This window comes from Peromyscus maniculatus, chromosome 3 (genome assembly GCF_049852395.1).
Source record: "Peromyscus maniculatus bairdii isolate BWxNUB_F1_BW_parent chromosome 3, HU_Pman_BW_mat_3.1, whole genome shotgun sequence".
Classification (NCBI taxonomy): Eukaryota; Metazoa; Chordata; class Mammalia; order Rodentia; family Cricetidae; genus Peromyscus; species Peromyscus maniculatus.
In genome coordinates this window covers 153889582-153903025 of record NC_134854.1, presented here as the reverse complement: position 1 = coordinate 153903025, position 13444 = coordinate 153889582, and the positions used below count along the sequence as shown (strand labels likewise).

Below are 13444 nucleotides of genomic sequence, written 5' to 3'. Positions count from 1 at the left end.
CACTCATTTAGGTTTGTCTTCTATTTTGTCCTCACTTAAGTAGTAATCACTGTATTTTCCATCTAAATTGCAGATTTTGCTTTATGAAAATTTGCCAGTGTCTCCTTATAATCTGTGGTCTATCTGCCCTGACTTTGGCAAGAGAAGTTATATGCCCCAAGATGATGGAATTCTTACTATCTTGGCTGTATTCAGAATTGATTTTCTTTGAGAATGTTAATATACTGGTATATAACTAATAGTTCATCCAGGTTAATATAATGATGAGTGAAAATGTTCTTACTGCCTATGCAGGAAGTAATCTTTACAGTACCTGTTGTGTTACTACCCTCAAAATGTTTTATTTGTTCAGGTTTCAGTGAAAATTAAACTCATTAATTTCCCAAGATTGATGGCCAGAAAGACATCAGTATTTGATTTTCTCTACCTGAGAGAGCAGGGATGTGTTGGTGCACTATTATACCTAGTACTTACGTAGGTGTAAATAGGAAGATGCAAACTCAAGCCCCGATTCTTGCAGAGTAAGTGTGTTGCCCACTGAACCATCCTCCTAGTCTAACTTCGGTGCTTTCTAATCTTCCTTTGGTAAACATATATAAGACAACGTAGGTAGCATAATATGTGGGAAATATGACATGGAAGAGTTAAATGGAAGACACTGTAAACCTGTCAAATGTGATTTCATTAAGTCTAGCAAACTCCATACCTGTCATTACATCCTGGTCTGTGTCTCACTGTTAATCTATTCCATGTACACTACTCCTATAAGATTAGACTCTTTTATAGAAAAAGGTCTCCAGCTCCCAGCACTATGGTTCACAAAAGTCCTTGCAAATTGTGGTCTTTCTCCTCTTGCTGTTTGTCAGATAGTCTCTTGTGTAATCATATCAGGTCAGAGTTGTGATGTTACAGAATGAACTGACCCATCTTTGTTGTCAGGATACTGGTGCTTTTGATTCTAGGCCACTGATTGTTTTAGTTTAGGAAAGAAGCAGAGGCATGCCAGCTTGCTTTCTCAGTGGCTGGCAAGACTCACTGAAAATGGGAACTTTCAAGGGAGATCATAGTCACTATCAGAACCATCAAAACTATGTTTGCTTATGATAGAATGCTACTGCTCTCTATAATAATTCAAGAACTTGTATGTCTTTCTTATAAGTTTCAATTTGCATACTACCAATTAATGTACTATATTTAATAAGTGCAATGTTTAGGAATTATTAATGAACCACCAGCAAGTGATGGAGTCATGACATGAATGTGTGAAGTGTGTTACATTTCTTAACAAATATAGGTCCAGTTATTTGAGTTATCCTGACAATGACTATAATAGAGCTGAAAAACATTCACCATATCAAGTCATTTAGAAAATATTCAGAGGAGATGCTATTCTGCCCAGTAATGATCCTAGGGATCATTTGCCAGTGTAAAATTAATGTATTATGATCTACAATCACCCATATTTCACCTGGCTCTGGCAGAACCTAAGTATATTTATTGAAGAGTGTGATACAGGATGGACACAAGGTATTTGTTGCTGTCATAATCAAATTCATTCTTCAAAGAATAATATTAGTATAACTTATTCACTTCCTATCAGTTGTGGAGAGATTTAGAAGTCTCCCATTGGTCTTGCTAACAATAATGATCTCCATACCACAGGTCAGGAATCAATGTTGAATTTTAGCTAGTCCCAAACCTGTGAATTTCAACTACGTATTCAGGATTAGGTAAATTACTACAAACCTATTAGATAATATCAGAATGGACAGGAATGAAACATTCTAGGAGCATCTGTAATATGGATAGTCCAATCCCTGGAATCTTTACAGTTCCCAAATATTAGGTTCATTTTGGATCCAGTTCCTGATAAAGTTCCATAGTGTGTGGATGTGTATCATTTATCTTTTCTTTAGGGAAATTCTTTCTGGTAATTACTTTAGCTTTCTGGGAACACTGTACAAGTACTTCATGATATTTTATTAGCCATATCTGACATATTCTTGATTAATTTCCATCAAGGAAAATGAGACTTCCTCTACCTCTGGCACCTGCTTCTTTTAATTTGTTCAATAGTAACTACTGAATTAGTTAGTCTTTTGGATTTCTTTACAGAGTAACCTTAGGAATTAGTTTTTCCACCTCTACTCTCTTTTTGGAGACGGATTTTCCTTGAACTGATAATGTTGCCCACCTCATATTTTTACGTTTTGCAGACTTACAAAGTCTCTTTGACTACGTACTTAATGAACTGACTCCATAAAGTGCTGCTATCTCTATTTCCCTGACTTGGACCATAGCAGGGTCATCGGTGAGTCTATGTTGCCTCTGTTTAATCTTAACTCTGAGGGACTCTCAGCAGTAATGAAGGAGACTCATTTCCAGGACACTGTCCTTTCCTGGTTCGTTCCTTTGTCCACTGAGTATAACAATTAATTTCTTAATGGTTCTTATTTTCCCTAAAAATTCAGTATCATGGAGAACACAGGCTCAGTTTTACAAATTACAGGAAGTTATGCTGACCTTTCTGGAGACTGTACATTATCTCCTTTCTGAGAATATAGCTAAACAGTTCCATAGATGAATAAGCCAGGCTGGCCAAATTTATCAGTCTTCTACCCATCCATGTAATAATATCTGTGTATGTAACTATCAATGTATCTTTCTATCCATCATCTATCAACTATCAATCATCTATCTCTCATCATATAGCTATCATCTATTAACCACTTATTCATCTATTAACCACTTATCAATCACTTACCATCATCATTTCTTGATCTATGTATCTATGTATATCTTATAAACAAGAAACACTCTTTTCTTCCCCCAAATGTAAAACTTTTATTAAAAAGCAATATGATACAATGGTTGAACAAGCATAACGACAATAGACATACTAAAGTGGGCAGGGGAAACCCCACGAGGCCTCCACCCTACAAATAAACTATAGCCACCAAGGAATTCTGAGCAGGAAAATGAGTCTTTTCCAGGGATGAGCGTACCAACTGGTTATTTGATACTAAATAATCATCTCTGAAAACATGTATACACACTGAACATGTTGAATTTACATATGCTTATTACAATAATTAATGAAAAAGGAAGTCATGAATTTGAGAGACACCAGGGAAGGATATATGGGAGGGTTTGCATGGAGGAAATGGAAGTGGAAAATGATATAATTATGACCTCAAAAAATAAAAGAAAAATTAATCTAACAATAAAAATTATTAAGAATCATGATTCAGTGATTTATTTACTTGAGTTTTTAAATAAATTATAGTGATGGTGATCCAGAATATGATGTAGTTTTATTCTTTTTAAATATAGATATTGAAGATGCATAGTTAGTGGGTTATTACTTAAAATATAATGATATAAACAGAGAGATGCAGTAAAAGCATTTTGTTCAGTTAAATCCTTTTAAATTGCTTGTATTTTGTAGAGGCAGCATAAAAAGTATCAATAACAAAATAAAAATAAACATTAATGCACTAGTTTGTAAATATATGTAAATACAACATTTACAAGACATTCATACAGACAGCCCCCATCTGAGGTAATGGTGTGTCAGTTTACTCTGTAGATGAAATATGTGGGAATTCTTCTCAAAACCACTCTCACTGTTTCTGAAAGAGACCATCTTTCCTAGGAATTGCTGTTCAGGTAGAAGCTCAAATGTTTCCTATGTATAGCGGAAGGTACAGGGCTAGGGGTGGGCTCATGGAAGCACCTGGGGTTTGTGTTGCTCTCTTCCAATAAACACAAGTTCTGTCACTTTTTAAAAGACCTTGAAGTTCCAGTAGCAGCACACACTGCACACAACCCCACCCCGAGAGTGTTTTGCATTTCTCTGTGTCTTCTTCCTTTTTTTTTATCACATGGAAGGAATCATACTAGGAGGACCTTCTTGCTTTTACATTGATGGTAAGGTTATATTTCTATTATTTTGTATTCTTAGCAAGTTCCCTCAAAATCTTTTGATGGCTGTCCTAATTTGCCTCCCCAGCATGGCTTCCCTCTAAATCTTGAGTTTCCCCCACCCCAGGGGACTGAGGCTGTGGTCATACTGGAATACCACATCTTTTCTGAGCTGCATAGTTTTTTTTTTTAATGTTATTTTTATTAATATCCCTTCATGCAGCCAAGACTAGCTATGATCTTGTCTTCCTATGTCAGCTTCTTTGGTGCTGGACTGTATTTATCCGTGTGCACCATCCTCCCTCTTCCTGAAACTTTTTGACACATTTCCCTATTATCATTGATTCTTTTGTTGTATTTTGGAGAATGGTATGATTGCTTGAGTCATTCTCCGGACTTTCTAGGCACAGTCTAGGAAGTCATCCTTCATCTGCCATGATACCTAAGTTAGGCTGGTGGCATAATTCTTGATGCAAAGTGGAGGAAACAGATAATGTCTGAAACTCCTTGGTGTTGGTAGGGGAATCAGATGCTAATTAAAAGAAACAGAGTTATGAAGATTCTTGCTATGGAGACAAAGTCATTTTATCTTTGTCTATTTATAGCACTGTAGGAAAATCTCTATATTTCTTTTTCTCATAGATACAATCGTCACAAGTTTACAAATTTTTATATTGCTATTGCCTCAGCTATAATTGAAAATAATTTTACACAACTTCTCACCAGCTATCACAGCATCTAGCATGAAGTAGATGCACATGAATGTTTGAATTAAGAATGAAGACTTGGATAGAAATAAACACGTTTATTTATTAGTGTATATTTATATGTACAGGCATATGTGAGAATGATGACCTTATAAAAAGTAAAATCATTAGTATCCCCAGTGCCAAGTATCTTAAGAATAACAGTTTCTGCCATTTATTAGGTAACTGACAATGTATAGGAAGGATGTTGGAAAACATGTATAGGGCCTTTTATAGATAGCATTTTAATGTATTCTATGAGCTACTTATTTTATATGTGAGTCCAGATTTTTGTTTTCTGACTGAGTTATATTTCTATAATATTAGTAGTTCAGAAAAAAGTATCTAGACTAAAATATGTAGATGAGACAAAACAAAACAAATAAACATAATTTTATTTTCATGGCAGCATGTAGGAAGTCAATGTTTCCTTCAGTAGCAACTACAGAGGACACTTCAGACACAGAGTATCTGGATGAAGTTCTGCTTGGCTGTATTGAACAACAAAAGCTTTTTTGTGGAGAAAACAAACCAGCTCATTAGTGAATTTTGGTATTTGATTGACTATGAGAGTTCATGAAAGTGAATATGTTGAGAATCAGACACAACATTCTAGAAGATTGCATTAGTGTATCTTCGGTTGTGCAGAAGAAATTAGCACCATGGCAGGGATAATAAGCACTGTCCTACAGGTCACATTGATAACTATTGTAAGTGTGGAATTCATCATAGGAAGCTTAGGAAATGCATTCATGGCAGTGGTGAACATCGTGGACTGGGTGAAGAGAGGAAAGATCTCTGCTGTGGATCAAATCCTCACTGCTCTGGCCATCTCCAGAACTGCTTTTTTGTTTATGTTAATCACAAGTTTGTTGGTAACATTACTGGACCCAGTATCAGTGGAAAAGAGAATAATAATGCATACCATTTCCTGGACAGTGACCAATCATTTCAGTGTCTGGCTTGCCACATGCCTCAGCATCTTTTATTTTCTCAAAATAGCCAATTTCTCAAACTCTGTTTTTCTTGCCCTTAAACGGAAAGCAAAAAAAGTTGTTTCAATGACACTGGTGGTGTCTCTGATAATATTGTTTTTAAACATTATAGTCATAAACATACTCTGTGGTAGACCTAAAGTAAACACACTTTACTGGTATAGTTCAAATAACACTTTAAAAGTTTATGCAATATTTTTATTTACCAATACTATGTTTATACTCATCCCTTTCACTGTGACCCTGATTACTTTCCTCCTGCTCATCTTCTCCCTGTGGAGACATCTGAGGAACATGCAGTACAATGCCGAAGGATTCCAAGATGTCAGCACTGCGGCCCACATAAAGTCGCTGCAAAGCATAGTCACCTTCCTGTTACTATATACGGTTTTTGTTATGTCACTTCTTTTACAGTCTTGGAATATTAGCTTTCAACAAAAAAATCTTATTGTTATGGTTTTACGGAGTACAGGAATAGCCTTTCCCTCAGTCCACACATGTGTCTTGATTCTGGGAAATGGTAAACTGAGGCAGGCCTCTCTTTCTATGCTGTGGTGGCTGAGGTGTAAATACAAATATACAGAGAACTGAGGTCCTTAAAATATCTCAGGTATCCTCTTTCACATTATAGAGAAAATTCAGCTTATAATAACTAGATTTTAGATAAGAATCAGGTATATGAACCTCAGAGGTCATAAGCCTTCAGGCAAAGAATTCATTAGAGAGGCAGATAGAGAATATTTCTGTCTGTGAGCAGGCTAGCAGCAATGCAGGGTATGAGGATAAGCTTCTTTCTGTCATGGAGAGCAGAATGTTTTATAAGGTCTCTTGTGGGACAGGAGGGAAGGGGGGAGAAATTGTGCCATGAGAAAATGGACCTCATGTTAGCTGATATCATCTAACCAGAGATGGAATCAGTATGTGTTTTGGTAGTCTGGCTACAGTGGGTATTTCCAAGGGTCCACGGACAGTTCTGGGTAATAGCCACTGCAAGTACAAAGGGACTACTTAGTATATAATATAAATATAAATATAATATAATATAAAGTTGGGTAGCATTCTGTATTCAGTCCTTCTCTTTTTAGGGTCTTGTGGTCTGGAACGGTCACAGGAGGTGAGAAGTACTGTTGTACCATGAGTTTTGGAGTAATGAAAGAAAGACTGCAGGATGGGGGTTCAAGTCCATGATGTGATGATACTTAGAGGGAAGAGAGATTGCAGGGGTATGAGTGAATCTAATGATAAGGGATGCTTATAAGTATAAATTTGTTATTTATCAAATGTTTTTCATTTGTATCTAACTTTATAAAATCTAGAAAATTCTAAGTAGATTAAGTACTATGCAAACAGTCCAAGTTTGCAGAAATGGTACAAGTATGTATATTGCCATAGAAAGATGTACATAAGGACTGCTTACATGTAAAAACAAGTGTTGATATAAGTTAAGTATCAATCTTTATCTTTTTAAAGATTTAAAAATGATTCAGTAGTATATGAGATGTGTCTATGTACATACAAGTGAGGCATGAAAAAATGCAAAATTATTTCATTCTATGACAAAAGAATGAATTCATAATCTAGAAAAAGTAAAAAAATTGAATATAAAATAGAGGTTTAGACATCAGATATACGTATCCAATGTTTGAGTATAAGATCAATTTAGAAAATTAAAACAAACAAACGAACAAAGAAACAAAAACTTTTGGGCCACCTAGCAAGTGCCTTGACCTGATGAGTTAGATCCTTTCTCCATAGGATGTCTAGGGGGATGGAACTAATGTCACTGTCTTGTCCTCTGACATTCACACACCACCATAAAGGATAGCCAGCACACACTAATAGTAAATATTTCTTTAAAAAATAAAAACATTTTCTGTTTCTTTCAGTGTCATACCTAAAAAAGTTACCCAAATTATTCCAGTATAATGCAAACCTGGGAGTTGGAAATTGAGATAAAGAAAGACCTGATAAATCCAAGGAACAACAGAGTTGATTGGCTGATCCTCTCTCCACATTTTCCCTAATCCACCAGCTCTGGACAACCCCCGGGAATCCTACTTCTCTCTTCCTGTTTCCCTCTAGCAGACTGGCACAGTTTTCCAGCAACTCTATGACTGATCCCAGTCAGCCAATCATTGACTCCATCTGTTGATTCAACTTGGCTTTATTGGCACTGTGGAATGGACATATGAACAATTTTCCCATAACATTTCCCACTTTCTGTCTAAATAAAAACGAAAGATTTCAACTCTAACATAGTAAAACTATGTACAATAAGAACAATTATCAAGTAAGATATACATTTACAATGTCCAGTCCAGTAGTATTTGGCAAAATCAGATAAAATACTCTATTATCTATCCTAGCTTGGTGAGTTCAAAGTTTTGTACCTAATTTACTTTGTATCATAACTAAGTAAAACTGTAATTATAACTGCCTCATCCTTAACCCCCATCAGAGACCTGAGAAGGGCATAATATTACCGTAGTAAACAGGAAGTGCAGAATAAGCAGCTTCTAAAATTAAGAAAGGACAGAGACTTCTGGCTGCCTCAACAATCACCCCAAGGTTCCTCTGTAACATTTGGGTATCCATCTTCAGTCCACAGGCCTAAAATATCTGACAGACTTTTCTGTGAAGCAGTAATTTTGAAGGACTGTCCTACCTTGTTTTGGCAAAGTACAGAAGATGCCTTCTTTTGTGTCCTGCTTTGTCCAATTTGGACAGGATACTGTCAGCAGTTGAGGCAAGGGCAGTTTCTTTGCCCTGTGTCTAACTTTGCTACAAATAAAAGCAAACTCCATATGGAGGTTCTTTAATTACCATCATCCTCTTTTGAAGTAAATTGGTGCTGCCAGGAGCAGATGTGTCTCACTGTTATGAAAAGCCTTATATTATTAAAACATTAAAATACCAGATCTCTGAAGTATTGAAGACCATGTATCTATTTAAAATATGTCTCTGATTGTCCTTGAAAACATACCTAACATGACTATATGTTTAATTGTTATAGATGACTAACTACTAACCTGTATTTCTTTATTATCCTAAATAGCTTTCAAGGACTAGAACTTTATATTTTTAAATGAACTGCATAGGTACAGTACCTTAAAGAAAAATAGAAACATATAATACAGTATAACAAAAATATTTTTATTAATATCCAAAAATATCTTAAGCACAGAAACATGTATACAGTATAACAAAAATAACCTTAGATTTGTATCAATATAAAAAAATCCATACCAATGTAAAATATTTGTGACTAGTATTTGCTTTTTTAGTTTGAAAGTAGCTTCAATGATCTACCCTTTTATTCTGTCATTTCTATATATCCCCTTTTTCTTTTCAGAATGAGATGCCAGAATCTAATTTTCTTTGTTTAGTTTCTTCCCTAAGTATGACCAATAACAGCTTACAACCAGTCACCATAGATAATGACAAATCTCCATCAAACAACCAAAAACCATATACCATACCTCTTGGAAATGTGAGCATCAAGTTCTTAAAATTATTTCCTGCTCTCTTGGAGTGATAGCTTCTTTTGGGGACCCTGAAAAAAATGAGATAAATATCAAGTTATGCGAGAGTTAGCTGTTATCTTTCTTAGATTATTTGATGAAAAAATATGATTTAAAATAAAATATGGACTGGTAACCACTAAAAGGGAGCTGTCATAGTGTTTATTGGTTGGTCAATGGTGTTCTTCATAGCATTTTGGTAACCACACAGGTGTGGTACTGTCTCTCACATGTAGAGCTGAGTTTCTCAGATAAAATGTACCCTTCATGCATGAAGGTATCATCAGAGAGTGAGAACAATGTCTGCTATGGAGGGAAGCTGTCTCCAGATTCAGCAAAACACCTATAGGAGAAAACTGCTCATGCCACCATTTGCAACTACTCTAGAGTCTGAGGCAAGAAGATCAGGAGTGGATTTCAGCACTGTGTGTTAAATTCCTAAAATAATTAATTTAAAATTATTATTTAACTATTAAGTATATGTAGGAGGGCAACCATCCTAAAGATACAATCACAAGTCACATGCTCCACAGAAGTTATAGGCAACAGCTCAACACTTGATTCATTCTCTGAGGACCTGAGTTCTAACATTGAGAACCACAGAGCAGGAGAGAGGCAATTTCTGTAAGTTGTCCTCCTAACTCCACATGCCTAACATGGTATCTAGAGCTTAATAAGATTTTTAATTGCAATTATAGATAATAATTCATATTGTGTAGAACCTTAGGATTATTTTTCAGAAACTAACTGAAATATGTGGATGGTTTTGTTGTTGCTGGTGTGTGTGTGTGTGTGTGTGTGTGTGTGTGTGTTTATGCTTATAAATAACACAACTACAGCACAATCTATCTGCAGACAATTGTAGGGAAAATAAACTTTTCTAGCAGATCCTAGAGAAAACAAGGAAACATTAGGGAAAAAAGCAAACTACAAGTCTATTCCTAATATGTCCAGCAAGGAGCCAATGTATTAGTTGAAATAAATTATTGGTGTTGAGAAATACTTATGGCATCTTCTGAGGACTGATGCTCACCCACTACTTTAGTCATTCCCTGCAACCCCCACTGGGTTTTAAAGTTTTACTGGTGGCAACTGTGCTTGGTGATTTCCATTACAGAGACTAGAGAAGGCAAAAGGGTGCAAAACAGTAAAAGAGAGTATGTCTTTAGTTGCATTCTAGCAAATGAGGCCTTGGCTTTCACACCAACAACTGGAGATTATGGCTTGTGGTAAGAGTGTACAGTGCATGATTTGGAGTTATTTTGCACTTTGGGGAAAACAGTGTTTCACATAACCAGCATTGAACTTGTGCTTTGAATTAATTAAACATTGATTTCCCATTAACATCAACTACAGACTATAAAGGTGCAGCAACTTTGCTGCCCACCCACAAACCAGGTATTGTTCAACCTTTAGTACAGCAGGTTATAAACTTCAGCAGTGAAGCTGGCTTTGCTTCATATATTTTCCCAATTTAAAGTTACTAATGAGCATATATTTTACCTGGTTAATGACAGAATTTGCTTTTGCAAGTTGTGTTAATGTTTTTGTAGCATCATAAACTGTTCTGGCTTTGTCAACAGAAAAAAGAAAAAGTTCTAATAGGTGATGGAATTCTCATTAATTATGCAATTTTATCTGGGCCTCATTGATTTAGAGACCATAAATTATATACTTTAGGGTGGTTTGGCTAGGTCATAGATTTTCATTGTTTTGAACTCTGGGGTTCCCTAGTGACTGAACCAGTTTATGCCAAACCAGCAGAAAGCAAAGACTACTCTTTTCCTTTCATTTTCAACAGCATTTATTGTCATTTGTTTTCTTGAAGACAGGAATGCACATTGGAGTGAGATGGAATCTCAAAGCAGTTTTAATTTGCATTCCACTGATGCTGAGGGTGTTGAATAGTCCTTCAAGTATTTATTGACCATTTGTATTTCTCGTCAATCATAATGATTTTTATATAGAAGCTTTTTTAAAGAAAATATATATCAATGCATCAATAGGCAGAGGATTATAATTTTAGAAACAAAGATCAATGTACACAGATACACAGAAAATTATGTATGATTTACCACTTATGTTTGGTATACTCAGTTTATAAACTTGTCAAGAATGACACAACTAACACAAAACCCATTGATGATTTCTACTTCTTAATAAAATGCTGGTTCTGAAATGGATTAAGACACTGCTCTTCTCAAATGATGACTTACTTTTTCTGACCTTTGGACTTATTGGAAATTACCCTTGGAGCCAAATTCACCTTGTTTGAAAATCACCGTCCTTACTCAGCAGCTGCAGTTCAAGTGCAAATCTAAGGAGTTTCCATCCAGAATGAAAGAGGATGCAATGTTCCTTCAGGACCAGCCCCTCAGAGCTGAGTGTTTCAAGACTCCACTTAGTTCAGCTCCTTTTCTAAAATCTCAGGACATTCTGCCATCAGGATTCACACCACACAGTAGTCCCCCATGCTTGCATTTGCATTTTTCTTCTCAAAGCATATTCCTAGAAGCCAGAAGAACCATAACATATTTGTGTTAGATGCCCCTGCAAGGCCATGCCTTACAGCCTAGGCCACTAATCTGAAGAGTTATAGGAAGTAATTGCATCTTTGGTGATGGGATGGCCAAACACCCTAATTGTTGTGCTGGAAACCCTATCCAATGACTGAGAGATCTGGATGCAGAGATCCACGGCTAGGCCTCCCAGTGGAGCTCCAGGAGTCCAATTAGAGAGAAAGAGGAGGGTCTATATGAGCGAGAATTGTTGAGACCAAGGTTGGATAAAGCACAGGGACAAATAGCCAAACGAATGGAAACGCATGAACTATGAACCAATGGCTGAGGGGTCCCCAACTGGATCAGGCCCTCTGAATGGTTGAGATAGTTGATTGGCTTGATCTGTTTGGGAGGCTTCCAGGCAGTGGGACCGGGTACTATGCTCATTGCATGAGCTGACTATTTGAAACCTGGGGCTTATGCTGTGTCCCTTGGCTTGGCCTGGGTGGAGGGGACTGGACCTGCCTGGACTGAGTCTACCAGGTAGATCTCAGTCCTCCAGGGGAGGCTTTGCCCTGGAGGAGGTAGGAATGGGGGTTGGGCTGGGGGAAAGGGGAGGGGGGACGATGGGGGGGGAGAACAAGGGAATCTGTGGCTGATATGAGTTGTATTGTAAAATAAAATAAAATAAAAAATGCATTATACGAAATTCTCAAAGAACTAATAAAAATATTTTAGAGCCAAAAAAAAAAAAGAAAAGAAAAAAGAAAAAGAAAAAGAAGAATTAGGACCTTGAAGAAGGAAGTGAAGTCATTGGAGGCGTACCCTCAGAGGGGATATTAGGTCTACAGCTTCGCTCTCTCACTTGCTACTTTGTTGCCTCTTGACAGGAACACTTCTGATCCACTCCTGCCAGGCTGTTCTGCCTTACCACAGACCACAGAACAGTGGAGCCAAGTGATCATGAGTGGAAACCTCCAGACTGTGAGCCAAAAGTTCCTTCCTGTTAAGTAAATTAACTCAAGTGTTTTGCAGTACTGACATAGAGCTAACAGGGGAGTGTTCCATCTCTGTGTTGATGGTAGGTCTATTTCAATTTTTACTTTTTGCTTAAAATGTGCCCATCTTGGCCTGATTTCATTCTCAATAAATCATAGTTTACTTGTCAGTTTTTAAAATATGTAGAACTCACTTGTTTTGCATAGGATGTTTTTAGGGGACTATAGGAAATATACAGTCAGTCTTCACAATGAATTCTCCAGTTTTCCCTGGAGAATATATGAGAATTGAGAGACTTTTTTTTTGTATGTTAGCATGTGATATATTATTTTCTTTAGTTTAATAACTTCTTAAATAAGGATGACTGTACCATGATTTTTACTTCCCATCTTTTCCAGGGTGTGTATCATGTTTCCTCTGCCATGTTGCCCAAAGTGATGGTTACAGAGCAGATGTAGTAGGTAAGGAAAGGTAGATATAAAACTTTGAGTCTTTGGTGCTAATAAAGGAATCAACCTACTGAGCAGGAAGAGGTAAGACTAAGGAGGATTCTTTCTGTTCAGAGGAGCTTATTTACCTTAATAACAGCTTCAGAGACTGCATAAAAGTGCCTCATTCCTACACATGGAAGAATATTCTGTAAGATTGCTGAATATTTGCACTGAATACATGCGATGGTACCTTGGAATTCTGTGTAAAACAGCATAAAGAAAAAAAAAAACTATAAGGGAAGCTGTGCCTTGGGGAAACAGGTTTAT

At 36.5% G+C, this 13444-nt stretch overlaps 1 protein-coding gene across 1 annotated transcript; it reads left to right on the top strand.

Moving 5' to 3' along the window:
- Positions 1-5422: 5422 nt before the first annotated feature.
- Positions 5423-6256, top strand: LOC102914105 (taste receptor type 2 member 103-like). The gene has a single exon (XM_015990184.2). The coding sequence runs from the start codon at positions 5423-5425 to the stop codon at positions 6254-6256; it is 834 nt and encodes a 277-aa protein (XP_015845670.2).
- Positions 6257-13444: the final 7188 nt, after the last annotated feature.

Excerpts from the sequence above, each read along its gene's own strand:
- LOC102914105 (XM_015990184.2), top strand. The coding sequence starts at position 5,423 with ATGGCAGTGGTGAACATCGTGGACTGGGTGAAGAGAGGAAAGATCTCT.